The sequence below is a fragment of the Macrotis lagotis genome, chromosome X (genome assembly GCF_037893015.1).
Source record: "Macrotis lagotis isolate mMagLag1 chromosome X, bilby.v1.9.chrom.fasta, whole genome shotgun sequence".
Taxonomy (NCBI): domain Eukaryota; kingdom Metazoa; phylum Chordata; class Mammalia; order Peramelemorphia; family Peramelidae; genus Macrotis; species Macrotis lagotis.
The window spans coordinates 145531898-145553500 of NC_133666.1; the positions used below are offsets into that span (position 1 = coordinate 145531898).

The window sequence follows — 21603 nt, forward strand, 5'->3', positions numbered from 1 at the left end:
ATATAGGGATCTTAAAGAGCTGGACATGAATGAAAATGAAAGAAATTTCAACCAAAGTTATATTCAAGCAAATTATACTCTTAAAAATAAGGAATCATAAACTTTTAGAACTGCAAGAGTCCTTGGTCATAGTTTCATCTAACTTAGTCATTTTACAGAGGGAGAAATTGTAGTAAAAGTATGAATGTTTAAGAAAGTCTTACTCTCAAGGTTTGCATAGTGAATCAAAGGACAGATACAATTTGTTACAAGTCTTAAGAAACACAAACATCTAAATACCAGGTCACAACTCATTGGATTTAAAACCAGAAGGGAATTTTAAGGATCAGTTCTGTCCCACAACATCATCCCACAGATCTGGAAACTGAGACTAAGAAGGAATAAGTGGCTTGGCCATAGAGGTAGTTAAGTTGAAGAGGCAAGATTTGATTCCAAATATTTTAATGTTTCTTATTTTATGCCCTCTCTCAAATTAATGGTTTAACCTAACTCTGACTTTCATTCTGGTTAAAAGAGAAATACTGAAGTTTCATTTTCATATTGGACAGTTTGAAATATACCATGCCATAAGCCTAGAGCTGGTTTCTGCCTCATCAGTCTGTTTTATCCACTTTATTTTAGCTATTAATTTAACTACCTTATCATAGAGAAAGTGTTAAGTGCTTTCTTAGCACTTCTGAGGCTGTAGGTTTCCTTCTTTAATGGACCTCTTTGACTTTTTTTTTTTGCACCAAGGTTCAATTTGCTTTCAGCACCTCTGAGAAACCATATTTGGTCTTCTATGTCCCAACCCTTGAGTGCTCTTTTCCTTCAGCAGAGTTGAGAAAAATTGAGGAAACATAGTGCCCATATCAAAGCATGCTTGTCTTGAAATGGTCTTTTCCAGGTCAGGGGGTTTTTCTCTTCTCTCCTTCTTGGGTAGAAGTTAAACTTTAATTACCTTATCTATCCAGAATTCTTGGGCACAGATGCACTTTTAGCTGAATCTTCTTGAATGTTTATTCTACAAATGTCAATTTTTTTTTTTATAAAAAATTTACTTTTTAAACAAAAAAATATTATCTTTGCAGTTTTGGAGATTTTTCTAAAAAGTATTACACATACCTCCATTTTTTAAAGGGCATGCTGAACATAAGCTTTTCATGATTATTTGGGGGTTATCATAAAAATGTCAGTGATCACACTGGAGAGTGCTGCTCTAGGAGACAGTTAAGGTTCATAGAACTTTTTGTGCAATGAATGCAAACTAGACTTGTGGTATTTAAAAAATTCTCAATCTGCTTTTTATGATTTTTCCTTTTCTTCCCTTTCTATGATATTTTAGGATGTCATTTCTTACTGTTATCATTATAACTGTTTATGGCAGTGGTAGCCTTTCTTTCCTCAAAACTAGTAAATTGTTTTTGGCCTGCTGAAAACTGGAAAACTCTACTATCTTGTCTGTTAGAATTGATTATAAAGTAAATGTAAATAGATTTTTTAGTGGAGGACTCTTGGACTCTTTTATCAGTAAAATGCATGGGCTTTGTGAAAACTATTTGGGCTGTTTAGATGGCTTTTGTCCTTCTTTCCTAATCCTTAGCTTCCTGGGGGTGTTGCTGGATGAGTGACCTTCAGCTAACTCCATTGCCTGATTAATGAAAATAAGTCTCATTTTTTCTATCTGTAAACTAGGAATATATTTGCAGCATTCATGTTTATTATTTGAAAAGCATGTTTTGTAGAAGATAAAATTTTTAAATTTTGTGAAACAGTGGGAACTTGTTGACTGCAGGGATTTAGGCATTCATTAATTTTCCCTCTGGCACCACACCATTTACTTTTGTGAGGGAGAAGGAAAATTTGAGGACTAAAAGTAGAAATTTTAAAAAACATGACCCTTATTAACTACAGGATATATGACTGATCACTGAATACAGTTGGAAAATGAAAAATGAGAATTTGTTTGCTTTACATCATGGACAATTTTAGCTGTGAGCTATAAATGGGCATTTGCCTCAGATTTGCTGAAGTTGGACCATTTCTCCTTGCTACCCATTGTTCAGGAGCATGACTTTTGATTATGTTATTTTGATGGCAAAGACTACATTCTCAAGCAATGACTAGGATGAAAAGCAAATCTCAAAATCCTAAGACCTTGAAAAAGCAGCAATGAAATTCAAGCTCTGTTTCTCATGATGAGCACCCTTGATAAAAACAAAGTATTGAGGCCGTTACTGATGTGTGCCATTAGCAAGCATGGAGAAAAGGAGACCAGCATTACTGGAAGGTTTAGATCAAAAGAATAGCCTCAATGCCCTCTGATCAAAGGATGAGAACATTGGCTTCAAAAGTTACCTGGAAAATAACCATAGGGTAATGAATTGAGTCCTCTTCACTTTCACATTTTGTTATGTCAGTGTCCTAACTTTAAAAGTCCTACTTGTACCCTGATAATTCTATGGATACCTGCTATTTGGGGTAACTAATTTGTAAATACACCTAAAGCAGTGAGTAAAATAGGCTATTAGACAAAGGCAAGCTATTATTGGGTGCCAGAAACTTTACAAATATTATTTCATTTTACCCTCACAAATTTTAAAGTTGAGAAACTGAGTCAACCAGATGTTAAGGGACTTGTTCTGGATGACACAGCTAGCAAATTTCCAGAGGTCAGATTTGATCTCAAGTTTTCTTGATTCCAGGCTCCAGTGTTGTAGTCACCACACAACTGAGACACCTGGGGGTCCTGTTGTTCCATTCAGCTTTGGGAGAGAAGGAGGAGAACTCCCTAGCATTGTACATGAGAAATTAAAATGGATTAGGATTGGATTTTATCTTACAAATTAACAGAAAACAGAATTTCACTACATTCTTGGGGTCTCAGAACATCTAGAAAGATTGGTGGGGAATAGAAAGGGATAGGACATTTCTGGCATTGAAAGAAAACTGGATAAGGAGGTAGCAGGTGATTGGACACTAGAGCAAAAGATTTGAAAACTTGAGGTCAAACTGAGCTCAGTGATTTTAAAGAGAAGAACCAATAAAACCACAGAATTAGAAGGATCTTTAGGACTTAACTGACCCAGTCTTTTTTCCAATCTTCTCTGTTACATCTCTGATTAACTGTCTTGTCTTCCAGTATCTGCTTATATTCTCTCAGTGAAACTCATCAAATCTTGAGACTGTACATTCCCTAAGTGACCCAATGACCTATTGTTATGAATATTGAATATTATAATGTAGGTAAAATCCTTTGCAAACCTCAGAGTATTAAGTAATTATCAGATAGTATTACTTTGCTTACAGCAGTAGCCTTTCCATAGAGTAGATACCCTTTGAGAAGTAAATACCTGTGATGACCCTGTGTTTGACAAGTGTAAGGACTTAAGTTTTTTGGGATAAGAATTCGTTATTATTCAGTGAAAATTGTTGGAAAACTGAAAAGCAGTCTGGCAGAAGTTGGGCATAGACCAATATCTTAAACCATTTACTAAGGTCAAAATGGACCTAGATATAAAGAGAGCTATTACCAGAAAATTAGAATAACATGGAACATATTATCTATCATACTTGTAGATAGAGTAACAATTTATAAATAAACAAGAGATAGCAGTGCAATTACAGTCAAGGTTAATTGAAAGAGAAATTAGCATGTTTTATCACTTAATTAAACAATAATATAACCCTTTATTTAGCCTTCCTAGACATAAATATTAATCAATATTCTTAACCATTATATATAAAACAATACACAATGAGAGCAAAAGATTAAGAAATAAATATAGGCAAATGAATATCTTTTTCCACTAAATTCTTTAATAATATTAAAAACCTTTTCTAATTTGAATTTTCTGTTCCAGTTTGAGTTGAAGGTTTCTATAAATTCATCTTGACTCTTTTATCTTAACATTAACTCTTTCTACAGTGTATGCATTGGTCTTTTGGACTTTGAATGAATCTAGTGATAAAAACACTTAGCGATAGGTTTTCTCATTTGCCAGTGGCTTTCAACTTCCCTTTGTCACAAACTCACAACCACAAGTGGTCTATAAGTACTTCAATTTAGGGAACAATTTCTGTGAGGGCCCTTTTCAGTAGCTTGATTTTGAATTAATTCCGTATACAATTTCACAGTTTTCAAAGATTTTCTTTGTTGTTGAACCAAGAAAAATAGAACAAAAAAATGATTGTTCAAGATAAAGGAAACCTTGACTCTGTTTCCAATCCTGTCCCCAGATGTCTCTGTCACCTTGGATAAATCATTGATCTTCTCTGAATCAGATTTTTTCTTGTTTATAAAATGGGAATAGTAATGCTTTCTCTGTCCCACTCCACAAAACTATCATGAGGCTCAAATGAAATAGTGAAAGTGCTCTTTAAAATGTAAAAACTGCCCAAACTATTATTGATTTATATACCAGCACTGTGACTTCCCTGTTAATGTTTGTTTTTTAGTGATCAGAAGGGAGGGCTCCCCCCATTTTCTTTAAGAAGAAAGAAAGCTTTTCTCTTTTAACTTTAGTTCTTTGCCCTTTGAAGTCAAGGCCCACATTCTCAAGACTTATATTAAATCCTCCCCTAGCAACTAAGAAACATACAGGATTATCTAAAATTTATTTGTGGCATAGTTCAGTTATAAAAAGATCCAGAAAATAATATTCAGAAATCATATTTTTACAAAACTTAAAAAAGTTTTAAAATAGAATTATAAAGTGTTCCCCAGCCCCCACTGCTGGAATTATTAGATAATTCATCAAGTACAGAAAGATAAATCAGTTGGTTTGTTTGGAAAACTTTGGTCATAATGCTCATTCCCAGGGCAGAATGCTAGAAAATTTGTATAGATGCCAAGGTCATTTTACTAAAAGATTCTTTCTTTTATTTTTTACTTAAATGGCTAAAACAGCACTACTACCACCATTATGGAAGAGAAAGGATTTTGTGGTACAAAACAGGGATATTTTTGTTCAAGGTGAGATATTATCATCATAGACCCTCAGAAGAGATCTGAATAGTTATCTAGTCCTGTGTCTTACCCGGAAATAGTATCAATATCCTTCATAAATGATATATTTTTTTAAGTTTTTGCAAGGCAAATGGGGTTAAGTGGCTTGCCCAAGGCCACACAGCTAGGTAATTATTAAGTGTCTGAGACCGGATTTGAATACAGGTACTCCTAACTCCAGGGCTGTTGCTTTATCCACTACTCACCTAACTGCCCCTAAATGACAATATTTTCACTAGGAAAATAAATTGGATATCATCAGCTAACTTAAAAAATGCCACTTTTTCTTTAAATTCTTAGTTAGAAGACACCATGTACTTGTAGTTTCATTGGATCCATGTCAAAGTTTTTCTGACCTCTTATCCTTCCTTCCTGTACCCAGTGCTCTTAATCAGATCAGTCTTGTGCTTTGGAATCACTTGTCTTAATACTACCTCAGAGCTCTGGTGATGAGGAGAATGCAATATATTGTATTTCACATTGCAGTGGTATAGCTTTGGGAGGAATAGGATTAGAGAATGGGACCAGACCTATGATTTCATTGATTTAAGGCAAACTCAAATAGAACCATACGTAAGGATCCCTATGGGCTACATTTTGACTTAGAAAACTGTATATGAAAATTATTTATATTCTATTGTATTTTCATTTATTTTGTTCTATTTTTCAGTTAAATATTTTAATCTGGTTTGGATCCACTTTGATAATGTTATAGCCTGGGGTTCATGTGACTCCTATGATATAGGGAATTCTCAGATAAGGAGTCAGTTAATGCTGCTCTTGAAATTTGGTACCCAGGCAGAACACAATTTTCGAAATAGAGTCTGATCAAAAAAGGCATGGGGTGTCTTATCTTTTTTCTACTGGATGTTACATTTCTAATAATGCAGCTTAATATTCCATTAACTTTTTTCAGTATTCATATTCCAGTTCCCATTTTCATTGTGTTTGTGGTCATTTAAAACTTGCTGGTCTTTTTAAAATGATCTATTGTTAAATGAATTCTTCCCATTCTCTCTATATATTAATTTTTGAGTCAAAATAAAGAACTTTACATTTTATCCTTAAGTTTTATCTTATATATTTGATTCATCATTCTAGCTTCAAGATTTAAAAATTTAAAAATCCCATTATACAGCATAAACAGCTGCCTTTCCCAATTTTATGATAATGCACATTTAATAAACAAGCTTTTATCAAGGTCAGCATGTATGCTTGCTTGTTATTGTAGGTTTTTTGAAAGTATTGCCCATATTCTCCATTTTGTGGGATGGTCAGTTGTATGTACCTAAAATCACATCATTTTCATTTCTTTTCTCTTTTCTCCCTACCCAAATGTTCTCTATTGTCTATCTCTACCTTCAAGTTTATAGATCTCCACATATTCTTTTCAAAGTATACCATTGCTCTCCCTTATGTTCTGTTAGATTCATTTCCTTTGCAAATGTGTGTCTTTGTATGATTATTCTACTCTGAACATTTATATATATATAATCTAAAATCCCAATTTTCCTTCCCCCATTCCATTCTTTATTGTTCTCTATTATAATGGGTTCCTTTCCACTTATGATTCTCCTTTCTATATCACAGCTATTATCTTTCATATTCTTTAGTTATCCTTCCCTATTCCCCATGATGGTATGAAGTTTTCTTGCTCATGTTTGCAATTTTCCTAACAAAGAAGTCCTTCCTATTCCTTATGAACTATGCTACAGCTTTGACTGTGCTGGAAGTTCTAATCTGATAAAAAAAAAACTCTGAAGAAGATTGAGCTAACATACTAGTCATAACAAGGAAAATTTGTTTGGGTACTTATTTTCCCTTTCACTTAGAGGGAATTGTAGAAAGTCTCTTACTACTATTCAGAAGGCTTTACTTTTGTTTCAATCAACAAGGTGATAACTTTGTTGCAGAACTTCGATGGTGAAACATTTTTCTCCCCTAGTCTCCCTCTTCCCTCACTTCCCCCCACCCATCCTATCCAGTCCCCTGCCTGTTGTTTCCTCAAATTAGTTTCCCAATGGACTCTGGTCTTCTTATGTCCTGTTCTGTATTTTTTTCCAGGGTCTTGTGAGAGTTTGGTGTCTACCTCTGACTTCTAAGTTAATGTAAATATGGAGAATAGGGAGAACAGCAAAAATGTTAAAAGAATTAAAAAAATGAATTCATGAGCCAATAACTGTAGATTTAATACCCGCTGTGGGTCCAATGATATGCAAATAGTAGAAAGGAAATTAAAGAGGCTTGGCTTTTTGATCATGGATAAAAGGAGGTGGGGGATGACCTAATGATAGCATGTAGGTATTTGAAAGAATATTCTTTTTTTTTTTCCATTTTTTTTTGTAAGGTAAATGGGGGTAAGTGGCTTGCCCAAGGCCACACAGCTAGGTAATTATTAAGTGTCTGAGACTGGATTTGAACCCAGGTACTCCTGACTCCAGGGCTGGTGCTTTATCCACTGCGCCACCTAGCCGCCCCTTGAAAGAATATTCTTAAAGATGAGGGTGATATAGTTGGTCTCCATTATGATGGAGAAAAATCATGACTCAAGCTTAGTATTAGGAGTGGTGGGATGCAAATTCAAACTAAAGAAGAATCTTTTAATAGTTGGGACTTATTAATCATAAATGGGTCCCCTTCCCATGATTACAATAATCTGACACTTGGTTGTATTGCCTTTGGGAGATTTAACTACCTAATAAAAGATTCTAAGAATGTTACCCTTATGCTTATGTTTTTGCTGCTTGAGTAATCCAAGGTTTCTGTCAATTTGATTGTCATACAAAGCCAGAGCAGGAATCATGCTCTTTAGTTTACAGATAAAAGTTTTGCAAATTTCCTCAAACACATAAATTAAATGACAATGTACTTACGCAACAGAATACTTTTGCTGCCATATTCTGATCAAACTGGCCAAGAATTATCCGAACATCATTACTCTGTGGACAAGAGAACACATATGTGAAAAGTTGTGGGGATTGTATCATGAACACATAATCTTTACATTGAACATGCACAAAGCCAGGACCCATGCAAACAACTTTCCCAAGGATAAAAGGTTAGGGGACCAAAGAACATTTGCCCTGGTTTAGCTAAGATTCTCTTGGCCCTTAACTTGACTGGCTTGAATGCTATACCCCATTTTATAATTATAGTGATCCTATCTCTTAATCCTAGGTGAGGTAGCCCAAATTTTTCTTGGACATTTTTCCTGCTCTCACTATCTGAAGATATCTTTCCCTTCTTTCCCTCTTTTCCTTTCCTCCCTTTATTTAAAAGTTGAGTGTGTAAATAGTACTGTCATCAACCTTTGTATTTAATTAATGGCATGTAGTAAATAGCAGATTCAGGAGTACATTTTCCCTCTCCTTTTCCTTCCCCTCTTCTATCTTTTCCACTCCTATTCTAGGATCTACCACTTTTCATTTGTGTTCTCTTACTCCCTGTCATATTTCTTTCTATTTTTATCAGCTTCTATTTCTGACCCCTTCCAGCTTTTTCTCTTGTTATCATCTTCCCAACTGAGGCAGAGTCAAGATAAAGTTAGTGTGCTTTAGGTACCTCCTCTTCCTATTCCTTCCTTTCCTTTATCCTTGTTGAATTCGATGTATTCCTTTACCAATCTCTCTCTCTCTCTCTCTCTCTCTCTCTCTCTCTCTCTCTCTCTCTCTCTCTCTCTGTTCTATTCTGGTTTGACCAGTTTGGGGCTTCTTAGCCAATTCCTAATTTCTTAATAATATGTTGCATTCATTTTAGTGCTTTATTTTTTAAATTATTTTCATTGTTAAAATTTTTTTTTATTTTGAATTCCACAAACCCTAAATAAAATGGGCATTTCTATGCTCATAGTTGGAATAGAAAAAGAATTTTGTATATTACTATACTTTATCCTCACAATAATGCAATAGGATAATCAGGGAAGACAGTTAATTTCCCCATTTACAGCTATAGAAGCTGAGAATCAGAGAATTGAAGTATCTTGCCTAAGGATACACAATTAGTTAATGTCTGAGGCTTTCTAACACCCTCTCTAATATTCTGTTTACTCTACCCTCCTTACAAACCAGTACCAAATTCCCAAAAGTCTCTTGTAGAAACTTCTGAATAGGAACTAAAGTTATCCCATGCATCAGGAAGGGCATAGCTTAAAAAAATCCTCTTTTAAGAGACATATTTGCAATTTTTTCATCTTTGGAAAGTGCTAAGTGGGAAGTCATTTCACATGTTCAAATAATTTAATAACATAAAAAGGGAATAAATTTCCAAAATCATCTTTGGATAGTGCAAACTGGGGAGAAAATGACTCTAAAATGATTTTTAAAAATTTTAATGGAGAACACAGAGAGGCGTTTCTTTGTTATCTACGTGACCATAATGCTATAAAATATTTTAAACCATTTCCATTTTTCATTACCATATATCTTATGCAGCACTGCATCATCATGATTTCAGTAATGCTCCATTAAGTTTTTTGCTCCTTTTAGATCTTCTTTGCTGTCAATAGCAATTGTTACTGAACTATTGTAAATAGCCCTATTAGTTTAGAAAACTTATTGTACAGCAATTCCCAAACTGATTTGGCTATGTAATCTTGGGCCCCAAATTCATTAAGTCTAGTTTGGGTACTTGGGGGGCATGGAATTGCTATGAGATAAAAGAGGGGCAGAAACATTTTGGAGCAAAATAAAAGAAACTTCAGCTCATTTTCATGTCCCTTCTCAATGTACATTTCATAAATATTTTTTGACACATACACTGAGCAGAGCTGGTAATTTTTATTCTCACAGTAAGTGGTAAGGAATGTGTTTGGGAGGAGAAGTTCATGGATCTCCACATGGTTGCTTCTGTGATGGAGGGGAATATTATGAGCCTAGACCAGGGAGAAATTAACCTGGGGAATAATCAGTAAAGATTACTTTCTGTTTGAACTAATTATTCTTGTTTATTAGATGCTATTTAATTATTTCTATCTGCTGAAAGGTTGCAAATGGTTCTCAATTTCAGTATAAAGCTTAGGTTGCCCTGGCTGAGTTATGACACTTCATACATAATTTTATCTTTCACAAAAGCATTACTCTGATGTCTCAAGGAAGTGACATTGGAGTCTAATAGCTTCTTTTAATGTGGTCAGAGGGCTGATCCTACAAAGCTGAAAAGGTATGAGTATGAGCTTGGTGACAGGTTTTCATCAGAATCTTATAGAGACTGCTTTTTAACACATGGAGGGACCATGATTCACATTAGTAGAAGGGCTATCAGGGGTATCTACAGTGATGGGGGAGACACTATATAGAGTTTATAGAAAACATTTTGGGAAATGCTATTCTAACACATTTTCTAACACATTATGTACAGGTTGGTTGATTGATAGCAAAAAATGATGAACTGAGTCAGTGAATAAGAGTGGCCATTTTTGTTTTGGTTATTATTTCAGCTAAAATGAGCTGGAGAAGGACATGGAAAACCACTCCTATAACTTTGTCAAGAATACCCTAAATGGAGTCATGAACAATCACCCATGACTGCACAACAACAACTATAACAACAGACTTCTCCTCTTACTTCAACCTGCCCCCCAGGTGTTAGTGCTTTGCCCCTTGTAAATCACTTGCATTTGCCTATGTAGACGCTCCATGTCACCATTAGAATGTAAGTTTTCTGAGGGCCAGATGCTATTTTGATTGTGTCACTTAATTTGTAGTTTGTAGTCACCTAATATTTCTTGGATAGTTGGGTGGATAAAGCACTGGACCTGGAGTCAGGAAGACTTGAGTTCAAATAAATATTTGTTGAATTGAGTTGACTGGGGAATGTAAGACATCTTCACAAAAAAACAATATATTGACTAAACATAATAGTGCTTTTTTGCACAGGTTATCTTTCCATGTTTGAAGTACTCTTTTTTTTTTTTGCAAGGCAAATGGGGTTAAGTGGCTTGCCCAAGGCCACACAGCTAGATAATTATTAAGTGTCTGAGACCGGATTTGAACCCAGGTACTCCTGACTCCAAGGCCAGTACTTTATCCACTATGCCACCTAGCCATCCCAACGCCACCTAGCCGCCCCTCCATGTTTGAAGTACTCTTCCTCCTTACCTCTGCTCTTTGGAAGACTTAACCAATCACTGTGCATAGTGATTTACAAATAACATCTCTTTTGATTCTCAAAAAGAATGCTGAGAAGTAGGTGTTGTTTTATCCCTATTTTATAGTTGAGGACATTGAAAAGTTAAGAATTTAGTTTATTTAGCATTTTTTTTCTCCAGTTCATTTGAGGCAAACTGGGTTAACTGATTTGTCCATGGCACACAGATAGTTATTGTCTGAGACTAGATTTGAACTTAGGTCTTTCTGACTCCAGGCTCAGTGCTCCATCCATTGAGGCACTTGAGATGCTTCTAATAGATTTATTTGTATACATGTGCACATGTATAAATTTCACCTAGAGATGTGCACACATAGGTGTAAAATTGCATGCTAACCGATGCATCTACTCACTGAAATTTTGAAAACAAAAGATTGGAAAGACTCTAAATTGCTTCAGTTTTGATGCTCTTGGTGAGTTGTCATCCAAAACATATGTGTCTCTTCTTCTATGTGACTCTTGGGAGAGTCAGACTTTAAAAAACCCAGAGGATTAAGGAAGAATGGATTCAGCAAATCATAGGTTCTATTTACATTTTTCAAAGAATAAGTTCGCAGGTCAGATGTAACATTCAGCACATGTAGGTGAGAGTTCAGAATAAAGACAACATGGATAGAGAACCAAAACAGGGGATCTTGCAACTTTTGAAGGCAAAAGATTTCAATGCAAAATGCCACATACCATATCACCCAAAATACTTACTATGACTAAAACAAGAACATCATCACTGGAAAGCAGAATGATGTAGTGGAGCAAAGATTGGATTTAGGAGTCACTTTCTAGTCTTGTCTGATTTCTAATGTCAACTGATTTCTTTCTTTCTTTTTTTTTTTTGCAAGGCAATGGGGTTAAGTGGCTTGACCAAGGCCACACAGCTAGGTACTTATTAAGTGTATGAGGCTGGATTTGAACTTGGGTACTCCTGACTCCAGGACTTGTGCTCTATCTACTGTACCACCTAGCTGCCCCCATGCCAACTGATTTCTAAAGCAGAGGCAGGTTGGCAAGCAGTAAGATAGGCATGTTGGTCTGTTAGGTAATCAAGCAGTCATCCAGGTAGTCAGTAAGATAGTCAGTTAGTCAAGAAGTCAGCTAGCTGGCACAGTGGATGGACCTGAGTTCAAATTTGACCTCAGACACACTTAATAATTACCTAGCTGTGTGCCTTTGGGCAAGTCATTTAGCCCAATGCCTTGTAAAAAAAACAAAAAAAAAACAAAAAAAAGTCAGGCAGGTAGTTAGGAACTTAGGAACTATCAGTCAGTTAGATATCAGTCAGATAGTCAGACAAACAGTGGGCAGGAGGGCAGTTGGTCAGTTAGGCTATTGGTCAGTAAGGAAGCTAGTTTGGTAGTTAAGCAGACATCCCCTTGCTCAAGAAGCTTCCCTGGCTGTCTCTTACCTCTAATATAAATGATAAACTTCTTTATATATTTTAAACCCTCCAAACATGTTTAGAATCTCTCTTTCTAGAATGATTTCACAATACCCACCCTCAATGGGATGTAGTAGGTAGAGTGCTGAAGCCAGGAAAGCCTGGCTTCAGCTCTGCCTCTGAGACATATTAACTATGGGATCCTGACAAGTCACATGTTCCAGGTCAGTGCTGTCAAACTCAAATGGAAATATGGTCATTAATGTGGACATGAGGATCCCTACTAGCTGCATATTGACAGGTTTGAAACATGATATTATCTATGTTTTATTGTATTTTTATTTATTTTCCCCAGCATTTCCTTATTCTTTTTTAACCTGGTTCAGCAATACTCCAGAATGGAGTATCTTTTTGGGGGGGGGGGGTTAAGGTAATGGGTGACTTGCCCAAGGTCACACAACTAGGTAATTATTATGTGTATGAGGCTGTATTTGAACTCAGGTCCTCCTGACTTCAGGGCTGGTGCTCTATTCACTGTGCCACCTAGTTGCCCCACCAGAATGGAGTACTGTGGACTATAAGTGGGGCCCTTGTTTGGTGTCTCTGCTCTAGGAAACCTTTTAGGTCCAATAGTTAGAGAGAAGGAGCTGACCTCATTTGATGGTAACAGATGTTTCCTGATCCAGGAATTCTCAGAATTATTGAAATCAGAGGTACCATCCCTAATCCTCTCCTTTCTTCTACACTCTACATTCCACTCAACTGCCTTATTTACTATTTCTATCTCCCATCAAGGTGGCACAATGGATAGAGTTCAAATCTAGCTTCAGATACTTTTTTGTTATGTGACCCTGGGCAAATATCTTAACCTTTATTGTAAAATGTGGATAATAAACAGCACCTACCTCCCAGGATTGTTGGAAAGATCAAATGAGATATTATTTGTAATATCTACATACATTTGTAATGTACAGTGCCACTGTCCTTGTTCCTATTTCTGTGTCTTTGCCCAGTCTATCCCTTATGTCTGAAATGTTCTCCCTCTTCTCCTCTTTCCTGATTCCTCCTCTCCCCTGGAAATTATTTATTTATTATTTGTGAAGATAAGTCCATTGAGGACCATACTCTTTCAGTTTTGAATCTGTATCTCCAGCACCTAGGACAGTGCTAGGAGCATTGTATGCTTCTTATAAATGTTCAATGAGTAACATTGAAGTCCTGAGATTTAATTTCAGTTCTCCCATTGTCCTGGTATATGACCACGGACAAATTATGTCATTTCTTTGAACGCCCTTTTCCTCATTTATAAATTACAGATAATACTAAGTTTTGTAAACTTAAAATGCTTAAAAATGTTTATGTGATAACCATGGTCTGTCCACGTTAGTATTTATTCATTTTCCCACCCTGTCAAAAGCACTCCAGGACAAAGTATGGAAGGCTATGCTTATTTCTGCTTATGGTCTTTCAAATTTAGAGATTTGTCACTCTCCTTGTTTCCCTTGGAAAACCATTATGGTGTCCTGCTATCTATGAACTTGCCTTTTCTTTAAAGTTTTTGCAAGGCAAATGGGGTTAAATGCCTTGTCCAAGGCCACACAGCTGGGTAATTATTAAGTGTCTGAGACTGGATTTGACTCCAGGGCTGGTGCTTTATCCACTGTGCTACCTAGCCACCCCTGAACTTGCCTTTTTTTAAAAAAAACTCTATATTTATAGTGCATGCTATCTTTCTGAGGTTAAAATTTCTCTTTGCTTCAGTTTCCTAATCAGTTAAGTAGGGATAGAAATGATATCAACCTTAGGTCTTATATTTTCAATGGCAAAGTAGATATCTTCAGGCAGCTAGGAGGCACAGTGAATAGAGCATTGACCCTGGAGTCAGGAAGACCTGAGTTCAAATCCAACCTTAGACCCTTGTTACTTATTAGCTGTATGATCTTGGGCAAGGCACTTAACCTCATTGCCCCACAAACACAAACAAAAAAAGTAGATATCCTCACCTAAGTGTCCCATTAGCACATCAAACTCTCAATGTCTGAAACTAAACCACTATTCTCCTCCTGTTGGTAACCTCAAAGTCACTTTCCTCTTATCTTTCAACCTCAATATTCAGCTAAGGCCAAGGCATTTCTTTCAAGGACGCATGGTGAGTAGAATACTGAATTTTGCACCAGTAAGATGAGTGCAAATCCTGCCTCATAATATAGTTCCTAGCTCTGTCACTCTGGTAAACTAGCTTAAGTTCTTTCTGTCTCAGTTTTCTCATCTATAAAATGGGGATAAGGATAGTACTTATCTCTCAAGATTGTTAGGAGAATAAATTAACATTTGTAAAGTGCTTTGCAAATGTTAAAGTGCTACATAAATGCCAGCTATTAGAGCTGGAACGAATCTCAGAAGTTCATGTCTAACCCACTCATTTTATGGAAAGTATTTATTTTAAGGGCATAATTGGGAGGTAATGGCAGGTCCTCTGAATTCTCACTTCTGCTCTCCATACTAGATTGGGGATAATAATTGAGGACTGGGACTGAGTTTTATTTATTTTTGAATCTTCCTTAGTGCCAGGCCCAAGATCTGGAACATAACAGCTTCCACCTGCTCGGGAGTGGATCTTTTAAATAGGTTCATAGGAGGCAGCAGAAAACCTGGGGATCTGGTGCTGAGGCATTTAAAGTTTTACAAGCCTCAGTGTGAAATGGAGGGAAGATTAAAGGGTCTTGGTTCTATTTCACACTGAGGCTCTTTAAAAATTAAATTTCCCAGATGTCTGCTTAGACCCCAGTGGTGTAGAAAGCTCTTTAAAGAACCAATCCTGGAGCAAGTCACAGCAGGCAGTAGGGAGGTGGTGATAGCAGCACCAAACCCTGCCTTCCTCTTCCCCCGGGATCCCTGCAATATGTTCTTTGCAGAGCTGGAGATGCCTTCTCCAGGCTTGAAGGCCTTCATTCAGCAGAACTCAAACCACGAGACCCTGAATCAACTGACACTGGGGATGGGGACTGAGGAGTGTGTGTGTGTGTGTGTGTGTGTGTGTGTGTGTTTGTGTGTGTACCTTATTGTCAGTCAAATGGGTTTGGAAACCTGGGAGTCATCTTTGAAATCTTTTCTTCCCTCCACTCCCCATTTCCAAATCATTATTCCCTTCTCTTATCACCACATCTAACCAGTTATTAAGACCTGTTGATCATGACTTTAAAATATCCATTCTGTTTGCCCCTGATAGTCTCTTTCCATTGTTAGCATCCTATTCCAGGATCACATCATCTTCAAAGGAATCACAATCTGTTAAAGCTTAAAACTGCACTAAGGTTTTTAGAACACCCTGTATATTTAGGTATAAATGTTTTATCAGACCCTTTCCTGAAGTCAGAGTTTATTAGGGAAGTGGAGGGTTGTGGGTTAGGGCTAATCAGGAGGATTGGATGCTTGTTCTGTAGAAGAATGAAAAGACCAAGGGTTTGGGTGCACAAAAGATAAACCTTTCTAATTTCGTATTTAAATCAAAGGAAAATAAAAGCCATCTTTTCTTCTCCCTTTATACTACACTTGATGATCTCATCAGCTTCCATGGATTTAATTACTGTACTGATGACTCTCAGATTTACCTTTCCTACCCCACACTCTGATAACCTACAATCTCACATCTCCAACTGTCTTTCAGGCATCCTGAATTAAATGTCTAGTAGATATCTTAAACTGAATATGTCTAATTTGGAACGCATTATCTTTCTCCCTAACCCTGTCTCCATCCCCTTGATTTCTCTTTCCCCCACCTTTTCTATTACTGTAGAGGGCAACACCATCTATCCAATTGCTCAGGCTGACAACATAGACTCCCCATGGACTTCTCAGTATCTCTCAACCTCCAGGATCTGTCATTATCACCTTTGCAACATCTCTCAAATGGTCCTCATCTCTCCTCTGACACTGCCACCACTCTAGTACAGGATCTCATCATCTCATGTTGTCATTATTTCATTAGTCTGCTGGTGGGTTTGCCTGCCTCAAATCTCTCCCAATTCCAATCTATCCTTCATTCAGTCACTAAAATAATTTTCTTTAAGTGCAGGTATTGCACCTTCTAACCCACTGACATCCAATAAATCCTGTTGCCTCCAGGATCAAGTACACAATTATCTGTCACTCAAAGGCCTTAATAACCAAGGTCCCTCCTACCTTTTTGGTCTTCTTACTCCTTGCCTCCCCAGCATTTTCTTTTCCATCCAGTGACAGTGGTCTTCTGGTTGCTCTGAGAACAAGACACTCCATCTCCCTTCTCAGAACATTCTGCCTCAATTCCCACATGCCTGGAAGGCTTTCCCTCCTCTTCTCTGACTATTGACTTCCCTAGCTTCCTTTAAGTCCCAACTAAAATCCCAGCTTTTACAGAAAGACTTCCCAACCCTTCTTAATTCTAGTGCCTATTTGCTTTTATATATTTGTTTGTATCTTATTTCCCATATTTGATTATAATAAGCTCCTTTGAGGGCAGAGACTGTCTTTTGCCTGGCACATAATAGATATAAATGCTTATTGATAGATTGATGGATTGATAGAGTGAAGTGACCATTCAGAATAGAGAAAGTGTGATGGAGAGCAGAAGTGTCAATCTCATGGTCAGCAAAACTTCCCACTGGGATCAGTACCAGATTAAAATGTAATTGGGAAATGTTTAACAAAAAAATAGAAATACAGTAAGAAAATAAAAATACAACATGGATAATGTTGTGTGTGTGTGTGTGTGTGTGTGTGTGTGTGTGTGTGTGTTGTTTTAGGTCAATACAAATTTATTTCTATTTGACAATATTGGCGTCAGACTTGAAGTTAGGAGATCTGGGTTTGAATCCCAACTCCAATACTTCTTAACCAGAGAGCATGGTTGGGGGGATGGGCAAATCTCTTTTCTTTGAAACTCAGTTTCCTTATCTTTACTATAAGAATATCATAGTAAACTGACTCCATCAGTTTTGCAGGAATGTTTTTAGGTAAATACTGTGTAAAGCTAAAAGTTTTACATAAATATGACATACTTTTATGAGAAGTCAGAAGACCAAATTAATTATTGTTTCCTGGATAAACTACTTTACTTTTTTTTTTAGGTTTTAGCAAGGCAAATGGGGTTAAGTGTCTTGTCCAAGGTCACACAGCTAGGTCATTATGAAGTGTCTGAGGCCGAACTTGAACTCAGGTACTCCTGACTCCAGGGCTGGTGCTCTATCCACTGTACCACCTAGCCACCCCTACTTTACTTATCTGGGTTTGCTCTATCTGTATAATAAGGATTAAAAAACCTGTCTTGCCTACCCACTAATATCCTTGTGAGGGTCAAATGGAATGATACATGTAAAAACACTTTATATACCACAAAGCATTATTCATATGTAAATATCATCATCCTTATCATGATGATCTAGATAAATAAATTCATAATTTATTCAGTGTGAAATTAAAGAAAATGTAATTTTGAACACAATCACCTGACTGATTATGAATATGAGTCATAGAAATCATGATTATCTATTTAGTCAGAGGTAAAGCAACTTCACATACCTTAAGTTTTTTCACACTAGTGCAGGGATCATTTGAGAAGCTTGCTGTGTCTGAAATTTCAATACCTTCACCATACAGGACACCAGTGAGATCATTTCTTACCTGTCAGCAAAAGAGAGAGTTGGGAAATAAAGATTGGTAACCAATGAGAGGAAAGGTGATGGAGCACACCATTTCCCTGAGAAACAATTTGAATATACAAAATGATTAATGTGTCAGTTTCCATGTACAAGTTGAAAAAAAAAAGTGTTTTTCTTCATTATAATCAACATAGAATAGCACAATATTTTACTCATTTCCTTTGGAATAGTGAGTGGGTCTTGTCTTGCATAATTGCTTAATTATTGTCTATGATAATTTATTTCCTTTGTAGAGAAGTAGTGATGGCATTCATTTATGTAAGCTATCAGAGTATGTCCTTCACAGAGGAGAGTTATAATTCAGAAAATATGTAAATTCTTATAAGGGACAGATTTTTTTTGACATTCCAGAAAAATGCACAGGTCTTTATAGAGCAGAGGTTTTTCAAAAATTAAAAAACCAAAAGTGTTTACAGAGAAGATATTGTATTTACTTTTTTTTTTTAGATTTTGAGAAAAATGTAAGAAAAAAATTTCTAACAAATCAGTAGGCATTTATTCTTACTATGTACTAGAGCACTGGGGACACAAAAACATAAGCAAGATAGTTCCTTTCCTCCAGGAGAATATAGTCTTTTGATATTCTACTACATAAATTCCCCATTGATTGAACATTTTATCCACATTCTTTTTCATAAGTCCATATCTAAAAAAATAACTTTCCAACAGGGAGGGTCCTAAATTGTGACTAGACTCAGTTCTCACCTATAAGATTGGAGTCTATAGGAAAAATCCTTTGACCTAAAAGTAACTATGTAGTGAAGATTAGGAGAATTTAATAATAAGGCATTGTATTCTTGGGTCTGACAGCTGTAGCAGGTCCCATCTAACAAAAATACTACTACTAGAGAGCTAGCATTTATAAAGTGATTTAAAGTTTATAAAATATGTTACAGATATTATCTTCAGAACAACCCTGGGAAGTAGCTGTTATTATTAACCCCCCCCCTTTTTTTTTAATAAATGGGGAAACTGAAGCAGACTTGGCCAGTATTACATAACAGAGGTCAGGTTTGAATTGAAGTCTTCCTAACTCCAAACCCAGTGTTCTATTCACTGTGCCACTTCTCTATTTGACTGCACTGGAGCAGGAGTCTGGAAGACCTGATGATAACAGGGATAATAATAGCTCCTACTTCAAAGGATTGTTGTTGGGATTAAATCAAATACCATATATAATATATTAATTAATATTTTATGTATATTTATAATATTTTTCAAATTTAAATACTATTTAAATTCCCAAAGTCCTTGGTGCTACTCTTTATGTGACCTTATACAAATGAGTGAATCTCTCTGGGTTCTGGTTTTTTCATGGATAAAATGGGAATAATACTTGCCTTGCTGACCTCATAGTATCCCCTGAGGATAAAATAGAATAATGTATGTAAAAGCATTTCACATACCACTTTTCCAGTGGTAAAGAGATTAATGGGGAAGGGGGGAGAGGGGAGTTAAAAGAGGAATTTGATTTGCTAGGTAGAGAGAGAGAGAGAGAGAGAGAGAATATATGACTAAGGCTAATTAGGGGAAATCTCATGGTTAGCCTTTGGAACACTGAGTGGATAACCTAGCCCTGAAAACTATTTTTTTCTCCCTGGTTTTGTTGGGTTCTCCTTACCCTTTGTTTTGTGACAAATTGACTTTAACTTTAACTCATCTTTAATGATTAGATCAAAGGTGGAGAGAGGGGAATTTAGAATCTGGGGAACTCCAAAAACTCTGGAAGGAATTAATTTTTATATTCAGATTATAAATGAAGGTGAAGATGAAGGAGACTTGAAAGTTTTCTGAAAGAAGAGAATGCACAGCCAAGATTAAGTCTGAGAACTCAATTTGCTTCACTATTTCCTTTCTGTTGTCCAGAACTTAATTCTTTTTTTACCCCATTTCCTTTTTTTTGCTATTATTTATTATTACCATATTACTATGATTTGAAGAAAATCCACTTTTTTTAAACAGAAGTTTTCACAGAAGGAATAAGTACAAAGTACTTTGTAAATCTTAAAGTCCTTTGTAAAAATAGACTATTATTCCCCCCCCCCCCCACTTATTGGAGACTATAAGTCTTTCTTCCAGTGCCTAGTTTAATGATCAACACATAACAAGGACTCAATGCATGTTTGTTGAATGGATAAATAAATATCTGAGGTGTAAGCAAGAGAAAATCGGTTTTGTCTTCCTTTCCCAGACCTAGAATATTGCCAACTCTGAAACTGCAAACTTATTCTTTTTTTTTTTTGGCCTTGGACAAAATGTATTTCTAGCCCTGGAAGCTGCTTTCAGTCAGTGTTCAGTAACCTAAAGATTGCCTGTTTCTGCAACCTTCTCACAGTCCCTCTCTTTCAACCCTGCCACAATTCAACTTCCTCTTCCCCATTAAGAACCAAAAGAATGGACAGTTAGGTGGTGCAGTTGATAGAGTACCAGCCCTGGAGTCAGGAGGACCTGAGTTCAAATCTAATCTCAGAACTTAATAATTACCTAGCTGTGTGACTTTGGGCAAGTCACTTAACCCCACTGCCTTGCTAAAAAACCCCCCATAAGAACCTAGATCATGGGGACTTTCTTCTTCTATTTATAACTGAATGACTTCCCACTAGTAAACTCTTGATAAAGGCTTGTTGACTGAATGGTTGATTATATTTTCTTTGTTTCTATTCAGTACCTTCACAGATACCTATTGAAATCTTCATTCTTTTAAGTTTTCCCCTAGAAATGATATTTTCCTTTTTTAAATATTTTCTGTATTTTGTTTTTACATCACTTTCATTTTAAAATTCATTCTTCTCTCTCCTTAGTAAACATTTTTGGTAACAAATAATTAAAAAGAAAAAAAATTAGGAAAAAACTAACCAATATAGTAAGAGAATCTGATAACATAGTAGTGTTTCGTACACATAGCCCATAACTTCTGAAATATATTTTTCTCATCCCTTTTTTGGGGACAAGTTTTGTCTTTAGAATTACTCAGCATTAACTTTTTTCTTTTCCCTCTTTGTGTTCTTCCATTTATATTGTCATAGTCATTATAAATATTGTTACCCTAGTTCTGATTACTTTATTTGTATCAGTTCATAGAAGTTTTCTGGTATTTTTCTGAATTCTTTTTTTAAAAATATTTTTTATTTATTTAAGAAATATTTTCCAATTACATAAAAAATTTTAACATTCACTTTAAAAAAATTTCTGAGTTCTAAATTTCTTCTTCTTGCTCTTTCTCTTCCCCTTGAGAAGATAAGTAATATGATATCAATTAAACATGTGAATCATGGAAAACATATTTCCATATTAGACATGTTACAAAAGAAAATATACAAAAACTCCAAAAAAAAGTTTTAAAAATATTCCTCAATCTGAACTCAGAATTCATTAATTCTCTTTCAGGAGGCAAATAGCAT

The 21603-nt window shown here is 35.9% G+C and overlaps 1 protein-coding gene and 1 long non-coding RNA gene across 6 annotated transcripts in view; one reads left to right on the top strand and one right to left on the bottom strand.

Moving 5' to 3' along the window:
• Positions 1-21603, bottom strand: part of GABBR2 (gamma-aminobutyric acid type B receptor subunit 2) — an 879763-nt gene that overhangs the window by 283485 nt on the left and 574675 nt on the right. The window contains exons 4-5 of the mRNA XM_074207949.1: positions 18063-18164; positions 7861-7926 (exon numbers count right to left, since the gene is read on the bottom strand). Of these exons, the coding sequence (XP_074064050.1) occupies positions 7861-7926; positions 18063-18164 (168 nt within the window). The remainder of the gene's footprint in view (positions 1-7860; positions 7927-18062; positions 18165-21603) is intronic.
• Positions 1-21603, top strand: part of LOC141502941 (uncharacterized) — a 172127-nt gene that overhangs the window by 1413 nt on the left and 149111 nt on the right. The window lies entirely within an intron of this gene.